Raw genomic sequence first — 14,611 nt, 5'->3', positions numbered from 1 at the left:
CCCAAGTACCCGAATCTAGTTGATTCCTCTATTACACTTGGTGTAATAACTACAGTGCAAGACTGACTCCAGCCTCACAACTTGCTCATGGAGCATTTTAACTGTACATTTCTGTAGTAACACAAAACTAGTAGTTTACAAAAAGAAATATTTCACTCAGGTGAATCTCTGAAACATCTACAATACTGAGGCACTACCAAAACAACTGCTCCTGACCTTTCAATTCACATGGCATATAAACCCAAGAAAACAAAATGTGATAAAAATAAAGAAAACCAAGGCCAATGACTATGCACATACAAAACTGGTAGTTTTCTGACAAGGCTTCTCTGTTCCCTACAACAGTTGACAGCGGGAGAAATATCTTTGAAAGCATTGAAACATTATGACTTACTTGAAATGGGATGTATAAAAAATTCCAAAGGCATGTTGATAATAAAGAAAATTATAAAGCAATTCAACTAAGTAAGAAACTGTATCAGTGCCACCAGAATCACTGGAGGTGTCAGTACTGTAAATATCTTGATACTCAGACATTTAAAGCCTATGTTTCCTGACACTGATTGTGCCATAATCAAATCTCTCCTGATGGGAGAGAGCTTTTAAAGTCCTTGCCAGGAGTTCCAGAGACAAATGGGACTCTCAGCCTTCGCTGCTTCTTGATAGTTGTTTATTAAGTCTTATCAGAGAAAAAGAGTCACTAGCGTCATCCAGACATAGTACAAAGCAGAGAATACAGGAGAAAGCCGAATTATCAAGATTACACAGCCTTTTTAAAGGTAAATCAACCAATGGTTACTAAAAATGTACATTATTTTTACTTTTCTACCAATTATTTAGTAATACAGCCAGGAACTGCGGAATTCTTTGTCCAATCATCCCAAACAACTTTTACTGCAGAATACGGAGTAGTAGTAGTAGAAGAAGCAGCAGCTCTGGAGAACAACAACAATCCTCCATTTTTATGTTTTTTGCTTTTATCTATTTACTACATTAACAAACCCAAAACCTCTAAATTTTTCACCCTGTGACAATCTTACATAGTATTCTGTCACCTAATTTACACTAGTTTAGTTTCTAGTTCTTTTCTAATAGTAGGCAGTTTTTAACACGGACAGAGGTCAAAGGCTGTGTTGTTCAGGGGGGTGAAACCCCTCAAAACAGGCAGAGAAATATTCTCTGCACTCTGGGTTCCCACATTTCCCACTGGCTCGATCTGAACAAATTGATGTCAAAAATACATGTTCTGTTACAGAATGCTCTTAGGCAGCAAGGTGAGCAAGAACGCTAAGCTGACGCAGATTTAACTCAGAATCAAAGAAAGACTGTTTTCTCGCAGAAGACTTACCATTCTCCAACCTCAAACTTTACACCTCCTTCAACAAACTTTAAATACCTAGCCTTGTCTTCAACTTGATGCCTCTCCTAACATCCTCACCTCTGTTCCTTTTCTCCACTTTTCTCTTCTTCACTTTTTGCCCAAGCAACTTTTACATGCATCAAACAATATTCAATGTTTACATGTCCAATTCCTCAGCATCTTGCATTCCCTGGCCCCTCAGCTATGAGCTTCTGAATCCCTCTTCCTTGTTAAGAAGAGGCCTCAGGACTGAAAACCTGGAGCCCAGCATGTCCCTGAGGTGTAGTCAATTCCACTTGCTAAATGAAGCTGGATGGAATAAAAAGACAATATAACCCAGCTTGTAAATGAACTCTGGGAATGGGGAAAAAGATTAAGAGGAAACAGAGAAACCATCTCTCTGTACCTGTCCTAAACTACAGGCTGGTGAGGAGGCCTACTCCTTATGTCAGCCATTTCACAGACACACAAAAGGAAACAAGACAATACTAGAGAGTAAAGCAGACAAACAAATCTTTCAAATTGCCATTTTGCCTCTGCTAGAAGAGTTCTGTGGCCCAAGGGTGCTAATTCCCATGTGCAGCTTGCTCAAGGTGGAAAAGAACTTTTCAGTATCCACAAAAACTTTCTACTAAAGTATATACACAATCTACCAAATTTGGAGTTTGTCAGCAGTGAAAGCATTCCCAAATGCTTCATTGGCTCTATACCTAATAGAAACAAGGCTAAGAGATGATCATGACTTGCAAGTCAGGTAAGTTAACACATCTCAGTTAGCTTTGTCACTGCCACTCTTGACTGAGCCACCAAAGCTCAACAGAGAGAATCAAGGACAGGAGACACAACATCTATGGCTGCAATCTTCCTCTCCAGCAGACAAACCACAACACTGACATGTCCCACTTTGAAAATGCTCTAATGTACAATATTGTATTAGTTAATCCTATCTGACACGTGGATTTCATCTGCAATGTCCTTTTTCCCAGATGATAGACAGCTGAAATCTATTCAGCAATGGAGCTGTAATGACAAACTGTCCTCTCAGAAGCTCTGAGTTTCCCTGATATGGTTCCAAAAATAATTAGCAAAGTGCATACAAAAGTACTAGTGATTAGTAAACAAAAACCAGCACAACAATGTCAATCCTAAATTAAATATCCGAAGTCTCAGGATTAAAAATTCTTTCAATATTGTTTTCCAGCTGCACCATGTATCACAGTTTTCTAATTTATCAATTGGGTAAGGTCAAATTCTAGCTGTGCCTATTTTCTATCTGATATCAAAATACTTCATTCATATTATAAAGTGCAATATCCCAGTAATGTTTTCCAGTTTGTGATTTTGAACCCACCTCGGGCTATGCTGCTGCAAAATCGTTACCATTTCAACCAGTAACACTGTATAGGACATAACTGTCTCTCCATAAAAATCTCCTAAAACACCATCACTTGATCAAACTACCTCAAAGAGTTTCAGGCCTATTCTTGCCTAATTTTTTTTTTTTAAATCTGTATTTCTTTGAAAAGATTATGTGTCCTTGTTGAGTCCTAGTACAGATGGATGACAAAAATATAAATGAAACAAAACATGAACCAAAATGGCAAAAGTTAAATGAAATGCAGATTAATTTCCTTAACAAATTGAGAAATCTTATGGCATGAAAACTGCCGTAAGGCCACTTACAATGAAGCCACACAAGATACAGACAGAGAAAGCTAGGATGTGGATACACACAGTATTATCTGCACTGTGTTACTTGCACATCCATGCAAGTATTTGTATGTAAAGATCTACTGACCATTAATGCAAAATAAATTATTTCTTCCACGTAGAGGGAAAAAACCCAAAAGAAATAAAAAAAGCCTTCCATATTCTTCTATCCTTTAGGATGCTGAAAAATGCATGCTGTATCTTCATTTCTATCTTACTGTTCAGCAGCATGCTCACACATCCCTTCTCTACTTAAAGTTTATCCAAATTATGCAGTAATTAAACAAAATTTGAATTCTGAGTTAATATACTCTTATGAATAATAATTATTTTAATTCACACTTAATTTATTTTGAATGTGAATTTTAACCTAATTGAATTATTAATTTGAATAACAATGTCTACATAGGAATTCAAAGCAGTCTAACAAATCACTATAATTTCAATTCATCAGCACAAACTCTGAAAAGAGGAGAGCTTGGTGCAAAAAGGTGTGGGGGAATGCATTAAGCAAATGAACTGTATATGCTGCTTAATTAAAATAAGGTTGTGCCCATTTAGTTCTGCAGTGCAGAACTTGGTGTCCATATGAAAAATCAGATATTTAATTACAGTTGGCATTTCAGAACCTCCTGCTAGTTGCTACTTTCTTGCTCAAAGAGTGACCTCATTCCTAAACTTATCACTGGGAGAACTCTGTTACAAACTGCAAACAAGCTTCTATTTGTTTTAGAGTGGATCACTAAAACTTCATTGTTTAAAACATTTAAACAATATATGGAATCCTTAATGGAATGTGCTGCTTCCAATTCAAAAAACAGTCACTTGGATTACTGTCTTGTGGTAATTGGAATGAAAATTTCTGAATTTTGTTCTGGTTTTGCACAGACAATTTTATATTCAAAACTCATTAATTTAAATGGAAGTACCACACAAATATCATTTAAAACACTTGCCACTTTTGCAGTTGCAGATTCATAACTCAATTCAACTCAAAAATGGGTATTGTCCACTTGCAAAACACTGTGTTCTATTGACATTGTGCTTATCGACCACATCTGTCATAAGTGATATTTCCCTTTCTTTCTCTTAAAAAAGAAGAAATAGAGCAATATAGAATGTGCTGATGAAAGACACTGGATATACTCTATTACTGTATGATATCACTGAGATGGTTTAACTACAGCATTTGCCATGACAAGACACTGCCCATGTCTCACCAGAACAGATTTTCATCTTTTTTTTTTTTGAATTAAATAAATCCTCCAAAACCATACACACCAAATTTAAAAGTGCTCATCGAAATTTTCCTCCAAAATCCCATCAACTAAAATTTCATGTAAACATAACTTCTGAAATATTTTTCTTCTCTTTATTTAATGAGAGGAGTTACTGGCATGTCTCCCTTAGGATGAGGTATTGTGTAAGTCATGTATTTTTTTGGTAGTATCCTTTGTATTTTACAGAGATCACACAAAAGCCATTTTTCCCTGAGTGTTCACAGCAAACAGCATACTAGTTCCTGGCTTGTAGCTTCTAAATTCCACCTTCTTGGAAAATTTCTTCTCAAGATGTTGTCTCCTTCCTGCCAGGGACAATCTCATTCTCTCTTTTTAATGTCTACCTGATTTTTTTTCTCAGCTTTTGGTTTGCATCGTTTTCTGAAGACAATATGCCTTGTCTTCACACACCAAGATGTACAGCTGCAACCAGTAAATCCCCAGGTCCCAGCTATGATAGGTCAAACCCCTCTATGCACAGACTTCCACAGGCTTCCACAAGTCTCAGCATGCATTGCCTTATCAATTACTAGACTGTTTGATCAGCAAATGGTTTTTAATGGTTCCTTCTGTTCAAGACAGTCAGTACACCATACTCTTTAGGAGGCCTATCAATAAAAATGGAAGCCACAGGTGAAGGCAGCAATTAGCACCATTCAGTTTAATGGTATAAGTACAGAAAATACTTGCAAAAAAAAGAATTAAAAGGAAATTTGAAAGAAAACTAAACACAGAATATATAATGTTCAGTTATGCTACTCACAGAAACACAATGGAGGCAAATTACTCATTAGCTTTTCTGACCTTGCTAACATTTGCGCTATATGGCGGTAGCTACCTAATCATAACTAACTTTATTTTTGAAACACAAAGAAATCTGAATTCCCAGCTAACAGTGGAATGAGTTATCATACTGCCCAGTATCTGCATTCCATCTTATTGTACCTTACCCAGTAGGTTTGTGAGCCACAGGGCCAAATCCTCTTTCATTGGCAGCAAGTTGGCCTCGTGTCTACTTGCAAGCCATTGACTGTATTGATGCATGTCGGAGAGGCCAGGCCCACGTGCCTTCGGGCTCAGGGCAGTGCACATTGCTTATCCGCTTGTTGTACCTGTTGAACTATATATATAAAAAAAAAAAAAAAGAAAAGAAAAGAAAAGAAAGCTCTTCATTATACCAAATAAAGTCTCATGCACTCCATTTTTAGAATTGTAGAAGATAATCCCATCCAGAAGATAATCCCCATCTCTGGAAATGCTCAAGGCCAGGTCGTACAGTCTTTGAGCAACCTGGTCCAGTGGAACGTGTCTCTGCCATGGCAGCGGGAAGGGTTGGAATCAGGTGTCTTTAAGGTCCCTTCCAACCCGAACCATTCTGTGACTCAATAGTAACAGTAGTAATTATGATTCTAAGAAACCAGGTATCAGACAAACAGATGTGGATCTAACACATGGTTGCAAACATCAGTAACTGAAGCTTTGTTCTGTTAATTAATTGTTTTTGCAAGTAATTAAAAAAACATACAGATAAATGTTAACTTCATTTGTACTCACCAAGCTACATGTTGCCAACACAACCAAATATTCTGCAAGGAATGATTAAAATCAAATCAAAATAAACATTTTGAAAATAAACAAAATAAACATTGAGTGCTAACAACTCACTATGGTGCTTTACCCAATATCCATTCAGATTAACTGGAGAGCTTCAGAGATTTTTGGATCAGGCCCAGAAAATAACATGGGAACAACCCAATTATGCTCCTACAGCAAACTTACTAGCAATTAATAAATGCTGTAACCAGATGGAAACAATCTATTCTACAGCTTCAAAATTCTTAAAGAAAAAACTACACCAAATATATTGACTGAATAGCATTATTTCTTCAGAAAGCAGAACAGCTAGCACTGGTCACTTCCCAAATTCCCCTCTGCTTCAGTGATGACTTTCTGAAACTTAGTTTCAAGTAAGACAACTAATCTTTAGCACATGATGTATTAAGTGTTGTCAGTCACAGGAGCCACTGATGTTAGAACCACTGGACCTATATCTGTGCCTGCAGGGCTAATTCCCCACCTGCGGCAGAAGCGTGCTAAAGAAACATTATTTCTTCCTCTCTGACAGAAACTTGCAGCAAGGAGCTGAGATACTTCCTTGCCTAGTAGGCTGTAGACTGCATCAGCCAGCAGACACAAGGTCTTGTACAGGTGGCACTAGACAGACATTAAGTGAATGTGAGACCCATAAGGAATAGTCCTTTGCCTATTGTCAACTGGCTGATCCACACCAATTGTGGTAAGACATGTCAACTGGTTTCAACTTACAATAATCTGCCAACACTTTCTTTCTGTCCTTTTCATACCTTTCATACCAGGTAGGAGATATGTGTGACTTTAAAAACAACAGCAGAAAAAAGAACAATTTGTTATACTATCCATTATGGCCTGAATAATGAGAATACTGAAAACAATTTGTTTGTCAAAAAAAGGAAAATATTTACTAAATGTAAAAAAAATTGCCTTTCCGTAAAATTGTGCTGTAACTGACCTTTCCAAATGTATTTGTACTAAAATACTCCAGCATTTTTTAACCCTACTCTGTGTAACTAAATTCCATGTTCGCAAAAGATCTGCTTAAGCTCTTGTTGACAGTACCTCACCCCAAGTCCTGAAGTTTAGCTTGCCCTTGAGATAGGCACAGCTTTCACTACAAATATACTTCTACCTGAAATTAGACATTTTTTTTCAGTTGGGGAGGATCAAAAATATACATTAAAAAGATTTATTCTCTTGTATAAACACATATTTCTGAATTATGAGTAGATTTTACATTTTTCTAACAAAAAAAATCCTTATGTATCAAAGTTTGTTTGAAAGCAGAGGAGTTTAAGGCAGACTTAAGAACATAACTTATGCACAGCTCTGTTGTGAAACTGACTTTGTAAAAATGTCAGCTTAGATTTATGGCTTCCTGGTTAATTAAATTCAAATCATACCTGTTCATTTAGGGCAGGCTGCAAGGGAGGGGAGGGAGAAGACTTGGAATGTTAGCTCTGCAAAAATCAATCTGGAATGCCACTCTCAAAATATATTGATTCAGACTAGAAGCTACCAACACCTAAGGAATTTCAATGACAGTATATTTAAAGTTTCTCCAAGTCACTCAGAACCACATAAATTAGTCTTTCAAATCACTGCTTCATTCTAGATAGAAACAGAGGCAAGACAGATAACTGACACCAGTTGTCTTCAAAGATTATACAGGAAAAATCAAGTATCTATCATATACTTGCTTTCCAGAAGGAGCCCACAAATAATTTTGACCAATTTCTGGAGTCTATAACTTCCACTGATACACTGAGAACTAAAAACTAGTTTGTTCTCCTGAATTACCTCTGAAATGATAGCAGTAAAATACAATTAAAAAAAAAAAAAAAAAGAGACAGAGAGAGTGTGTTCTTATTCTTGTGTGTATGTATCTAAATATTTAGGAAAATCCTGCAATTTATTTATTTTTACATACAGATTGGAAAAAACACAACAGAAAAAGCAGAACTGCTTTACTAAAGGAGCCTGTTAGAACCTGCACCTCTTCACTGGGAATAATTTCCCAGTTCATACATGCTTTGTGGAGGGGGTTAGACTGGATGACCCTTGAAGGTCCCTTCCAACCTAAATTTATTCTGTTATTTTATATTTCAAGGATGCACAGAGCAATATTAATCATGAAACTCTACGCCGGGTCTGCCCTGCTAGAAGGGTAAAAATTGACACACACACTGAGCTGTGTTAAGAAGAAAACAACAGGCAGTACCCTTTTCTTTCACCCTACTTCATCACTTCCAAGACCATGTATATGAAGTGCCCTATGGGAACCTGGGGCTAATTAATCACCAACATTATGATATGCCTGACAGTCAGCCAGATACAATACAGGCTGCTGACACTGGTGAGGCTGAAGTAATTCTATGGTCTCAAAGCTACGTTTCTTTACGACACGAGAAAACTGAAAGAAGGCTTCTTAAACAGCTACACAGAAGCAGTCTAGGTTTCCCCATCAGTACACAGAAGAGGCACTGCAGTCTATTTACACTTCAGGCCTGTTTCTGTGGAAATGCAGAATAGAGAATTGGGGGAATAGGGATGTTATTTCAGTCTCTAAAATACAGTGTTGTCCTTAAGTATATTTCATACTGACCTAACTCAGCAATCAGGCTGTGTAAAGTCCTCAAGAAATTTTTGAGACTCATTCAGGGAAGAAAAGTGGGAGAACAAAGATCTTGGAGAATGCAAGTTTGCTTCAGTTTCATAGTAACTGTGGTAATAAGGAGAAAAAAGAGAGACAAGAAGGGTACTCTGAGATTAAGGCAGTTTCCATAAGACGCATTCTCAGGAGAAACTGGAAAGATATCAAAAGCCAGACAGACAGGTGACAAAAGTCTCTAGAAGGTGAAAATGATTCAGGCATCTCTATACTGGGTCTAGGTCTGCTTGCAATAGTAACCCTGAATTAAAATAGTGTATGCACTAATTTGTAAAGTGGGCATGCAAAGTGAGGACTGGGGAATGAGAAAGTTAATATTGATGAAGAGCCTGAAGAATTACAGAAAAATCACATACAATCCAGCCTTACCTCTGTGTAAGTTTTCTTGGATTTCATTTCCAAAAAAACCTCAAATTTTTCACTTACCACTACTTCTCTGAAAACGTGCCCTACACTTCAGTAAAATCCACAAAATTCCTACTTTGGATTTTTAAAATTAATTCTTAAAAAATTAAAACTCAGCTTTCAAGGAGCAGAGTATCTCCTGTTGCAAATTCTACTGGAGGTCAGTTATCAAACTGGAAGCATCAGAAACTTTCAAGCTCTGAATTATTCTTCATGCAAACACTGATCGCTACTGAACTTGTTAAGTTTAACTTAAGCCTTCACAACACTTCAGTACTGAAGTACCCAAGTTCCATTCAAATGTTCATCTACTTCATCAATTGTACTAGCACATACATATCAGAACTTCATCACATAGTAGTTGGGATCCATGAAGAAGCCAAAATGAGATAGTATGTGAAGGTGACAGCAACTGAGTCCTGAGCTCCTTCAAGATCCATTTCAAGATTCTTCCTGTGGTGAAGGCCAGGCTCTTGTTTCATCACTCAGATACCTTCAAATCTCTTCCTTAAAATGTCTTAATATATTTATTTTTTAGTGAACTGAAGAAAAGTTTGTTGAAAATTTATCAATGAGGAGTTTGGTCCGAGGAATGGACTAACTTGCATCAGAAGCAGACAGCAGCTTTCAAGGATACATCACCACAGCTGAGGCAAGCCTCTGGCTCCAACAACTATTTCATCCTTTCCTTTTGGCAAACAAAGTATGAACAAAGTAGCGAAAAAATATTGGGTTTCCTAATCTCAGTACTTTCTAACAGCAACATCAAATCATCATATATACAGCTGTTTAAAACTAGCCAACACAAACATGTCAAATATTTTATAGACTGTTGCACTTCTCTGTAAACTGTTGAGGCTGACCTGGTACGCAGAAGCATTCTCAAAACTTACCTCTAAATGCTTTAAAGCAACTGCTTCCCCCTACTATTCAAAATGTAGATGAGGAACAGTCTTTGACTACTTTCAATCCTGTTTTGTTACAGGTCATATTTATGTGGCACAACCCTTTTTTTGACCTCTCTCAATAAGAAGATGACATCTCAAATTCCTAAACTTATTGTCTAGATGAAGAATTCAGTGTGGGATGGTTTACAGTACACCCAGAGATGTGTATCAGATTCAACACAATAAAAGGTCCTATTTCTCTCTGCTTGCTCCTCCTAAACAGTGAAGTTCTTATTTTGCTTTACAGTACTGCATTTAGTTATTTGTGTATTGCAGTTCACAGCTTGTATTTTGCCAGCAGTGTAACCTTACACTATCTGATGATTGTTATCAGTGATCATCAGGTGAAAGCAATGAGAATCAAACAAGTGATCTTCTGTATTTCTACTGGCTTTTGTTGAGGTTAAATGGTAGAAAAAAAGGAATCAAGAATGATACACTGTACTCAAAACACACAGGAGGCAAAGACTGTTTAATCTAGAAAGTAAAACTGGATGCACAATGAAGCACTCACAGTTGCAGATCCTCAGATTCAATTCCCTTTCGTATTCCAACCAACCTCCTTACCTGTAAAATTGTGATAATTTTCTTCAACCAAGTGTAAAAAGGGAGGAAAAAACACTCTGTATAGGAAAAATGTACATATAAAAGCTTGCATGTATGTATAGATATACATACAAAGAAAATACATGTGCTCTACCCTGCTAGCTAATCATATAAACCAGTAAGTTTTTACTCCAAATTACCCATCCGGTTCCAGCATATATACATAACAGCTTATACTCAGTAGCTGCTGGCTATGCAGTGCTCTCTATACCACATTGTTGCTTCAACCTGATTCCCAATTACAACATGTGGATTAATCCTCAAATGAAAGGAGGTACTTGAACCATTTCTTTCAGCTTGCTCCTACATACAATCCTTCCAGGTCAGGAACAAAGAAATCTTGCTGAGTCACTTGCTCTTTATGACTTAGTTTAAGAATTAGCATAGATGTTAAGTATCCAGTGAAACAAGCATTTTTCTTTGTATTCGGTTAGAAAAGAATAAAAATAAGTTAAAAGTGTCTGTGGAGGGAAAAAAAATTCATCATAAAGCAAATGCAGAACTCCCTACAGGGATCAATCAAATCACCTCGGATGCAAAGGTCCTACACGATGTGCCCTTTGCACCATAACAGCTCGACGGGGACACTGTGCACAGACATCATGTTTCGCCCACCCAGGCACTATTGCCTAGCAGGCAAGTTCATTGACTGGCTCTGTGCAGTTGGCAGCCAAACCAGAGTTATCCAGGACTGAAGATCTGCACATATGCCAGTTCAGTGGCCTAGTTGCTCTACAGAGCTGGAACAACTGGAACAGAAGATGGCATAACTCTACTTCAGACCCTGGGTTCAAAGACTCTTCTTCATAAAATCTTCATAGGATTAAATATGCAGGCTTTAAGCTTGTGCAATGAAATCTGTTATAATATGACTGAGGAAGCATATTAGCCAGCAGCTGTAGAAGAAACTAAACATCATACACACAACTGTGCAACTGCTTTACTGTCAGTGATAGAGGGAACAGACAGCAACTTAGACAAGAGCAGCAAGTTTTTCTCTGAAGGAACTGGAACTTGAGCACTAGACTGTACATTGGCTTTGACAGTGGGGTATCAGCTATAAATGCAGACAATCTCCTGCTGTCTTAAAGAGAAGGTAATGCTACTGGAAAGCAGCCAACCTGGAAGGAGCGGAGACAGAGGATCAAAAGCCAGAACAGAGCTCATGAGTGTATCTGGCAAGGGTCTCTGCTGGATCTCCCTGCTAGTTCTAATCACCTCAAGCAGATGGAAAAGAACAGAACTTTTGAAACTTTTACTAGAGTTTAAGTGGACTGCGTGAAGCATTCACTTACTGTAACGGCACGTTGGGGTGCAAAAAAAGGCTTAAGATTCAATATTCATAAACAAATTAGGTTGCAGAATGAAATGCATAATTGTGCAAGTAGAAATGAAGCTGCCCACAATTTGGGACCCATATTGTAATCACCACCTTCACATCATCAAATACCAGTTTTATAGACATACCACAACCAAGGATAAATACACTCGCATTTTAAAACTTACTTCAGTTTTCCTGTCTCAGTGTTGACATATTTTTCAGATTTGGAGAGTATAACAGCAGTTCACAGACTAAAGGCTGCTCTTGTTTTTCCACCCCCTCACCCATATATATACATCTGTGTATACACACACATATATGCAGAAAGAGGGAAAAAAATACATGAATGCCTTCCTTTGAGAGCCATAAAAATAACTAAAAAATTTTGATTTTTTAATGTCAGGAAACTGTTCGCTATGGTAAGATCTGCAAGACAATGGAATGACTTTCCCAACTGAAACTGTGAAAGTTCCCTTTCTTGAAATCCTAAAAATGGACTAAAAGAAGCAGTAAGAAAAAAACCAGAGACTTGCCACTCACTGCTAGATGTTACTTAGTCAATCTTTACCACCTGCAACTTCCAGTTTACTACAGAAGAGTAATCACTCTCATTTTGCCCTTTTACATACATAAAAACAAACACAATCATTTTTAAAGTCATTCTGCTACTACCTCACATAGCTCCTCTTCAAGAGCTATTTGCAGAGCTTTCCCTTCTGTAAGAAACAATAGGTCATTCTTGTCTGCAACATCCTAAATACATGTACCTTACATGTAATCTTAACTTCACTCACTCATCAACAAGCAGATAAAACTTAAACTGACAAATGCAACAAGCATATCGTTATAAGGAAATTTAATTTTTCTAGTTTTTTTATTATCCTTATAAACTATTCCACAACCAATTTAGCCCAAGGTTTCTGGAGTTTTCCCAGATTAACTTGGAGCATAGTGAACATAGGAGCAGGGGGAGGGGCACTGAAAGGGAACCGACATCTGAAACTCATTAATCAATTAGAATATTTCATGGCTTACATCAAAATGTGATCTACACTGATAGAGTAAGTTTTAATCACAAGAAGCCTTTGTCCTTTACATTACGAATATACAAGTGTCTCCAGTACTTAGAGGGGAGGATGGAGAACCTGGCACAACAGCTTACCTATACTTTAGACCTGTAAGGCCCTTGGTCTGAGGTCAGACCAAAACAAAGTTAACTGCACTTAAACATCTGATCTAATCATTGGAAATCTAGACATTTTCAGGACTATGCCTAGTAGAAACAATTTTATTGCCTTGATAATGTCTTCCTTACCAAAAGGAAAGCAGAAAGTCTTTCTCACACAGACAAAAACAAAACTTTAGGAACATTCAATATATACTTGCTCTGAAAATTATAACTCCTGGAAACTGAGCCTGATTCCTAACACTGTCCAAAACCTTTGAAGTTGATTCCTCTTTGCCTGGCTCTTACTGTATGTTTTTCTGCTTGTCTAAGCAAAATAGCCATTAAAAATTAGTACAAAAGAAATTTCAACCTCCACCAGTTAGAAAAAGAAATACATATTTAAACTGACATACCACATCTCACAAGGAGTAGAAGTGTCTCTTGCTGCAAGGATACCATGCAGACAGTACTACAAGCTGACTTTCAGTCATCAGCTTTGCTTTTAATTATGATGTTCCATTTCTAAATCTTGTCCTAAAATTAGTGTTAAGTTTAACGGAGAGGTGTAAAGTGGAGTTGAAGAGGTACTTGGGATAGTAAGTGTGCCAATTTAAATAGGACTGTGGGTAAAATAAATAAAGTGACCAAATAAGTCAGTAGGATAAAGTAAGTGACAGCTGTAACTTGAGGATAGTATTGACTCTTCAGCACTTCACCACCTTCATATAGGTTTGACCATGGTTCCAACAAGGGCAGTATAATCCTGATCAGATGGCCTACGGCACCATACAATATGAAATTAAGAATGTCCTGTTCAGAAACTCCCTATTAAATCACAATCCACATCACAAAACCCATCATAAAACTGTTACAATTGGCACAGTGTCTACTTCGCAATGAAACAAAAAATACATTATTTAATGTACATAGAAGACCAATAATACTTCGTTCATTTTTCATTTCAAAGTAATGTCAGAAGTATGCTGCAGCTGCACTGGGGAGCCTGCAAGGCATCCGTCCTGGTGTCCCAAGAGCTGTACTCCCCTGGGAGCGTGCAGAGACAGCAGGCTCAGATGACACCATTGCAGCAGGATGCACATAGCAATCCTAGATAGGGATGACAGCAACCTTCATTCCTTACACGTAGAGCGTTAGTGGAGAAACAGAGCCTCCTTAAAAGTGAAACTCTATCCTCAGAGATTTGAGAGACAGCAGGCTCAGATGACACCATTGCAGCAGGATGCACATAGCAATCCTAGATAGGGATGACAGCAACCTTCATTCCTTACACGTAGAGCGTTAGTGGAGAAACAGAGCCTCCTTAAAAGTGAAACTCTATCCTCAGAGATTTGAATCTAGAGCCTGAAGAGAAAAGCAAGAGCCCTCTCCACGTGCGGACGCTCGCATCTCCGGCGGGCGCTGCAGACGTACAAACCCGCCCCCCTCCTCTCGCACCACCAGCACCCCAGGGCTGCCTAGAGAAACCACAAAGATAAACCAGAGGTTGGGGCCAGGGGTGAGCGCAGTGAGTAAGAGCCACCCACCCCCGT

At 37.9% G+C, this 14,611-nt stretch overlaps 1 protein-coding gene across 3 annotated transcripts in view; it reads right to left on the bottom strand.

The window, feature by feature from the left end:
* The window catches only part of GAS2 (growth arrest specific 2), a 79,830-nt gene extending 65,868 nt beyond the window's left edge, over positions 1 to 13,962 (bottom strand). For 2 of the 3 annotated variants that reach the window (XM_017743658.1, XM_008640904.2), the window contains exons 1-2: positions 13,952 to 13,962; positions 5,301 to 5,470 (exon numbers count right to left, since the gene is read on the bottom strand). In XM_017743658.1, coding sequence (XP_017599147.1) covers positions 5,301 to 5,442 — 142 coding nt within the window. In that variant the 5' untranslated portion in view covers positions 5,443 to 5,470; positions 13,952 to 13,962. Of the gene's footprint in view, positions 1 to 5,300; positions 5,471 to 5,904; positions 12,966 to 13,951 lie in introns of those variants that run through there. The other variant, XM_017743659.1, reaches the window with a different exon arrangement.
* Positions 13,963 to 14,611: the final 649 nt, after the last annotated feature.

This window comes from Corvus brachyrhynchos, unplaced genomic scaffold, assembly GCF_000691975.1.
Source record: "Corvus brachyrhynchos isolate BGI_N302 unplaced genomic scaffold, ASM69197v1 scaffold169, whole genome shotgun sequence".
Classification (NCBI taxonomy): Eukaryota; Metazoa; Chordata; class Aves; order Passeriformes; family Corvidae; genus Corvus; species Corvus brachyrhynchos.
The sequence above is the reverse complement of the archived record's forward strand: the minus strand, read 5'-3'. Positions and strand labels throughout refer to the sequence as shown.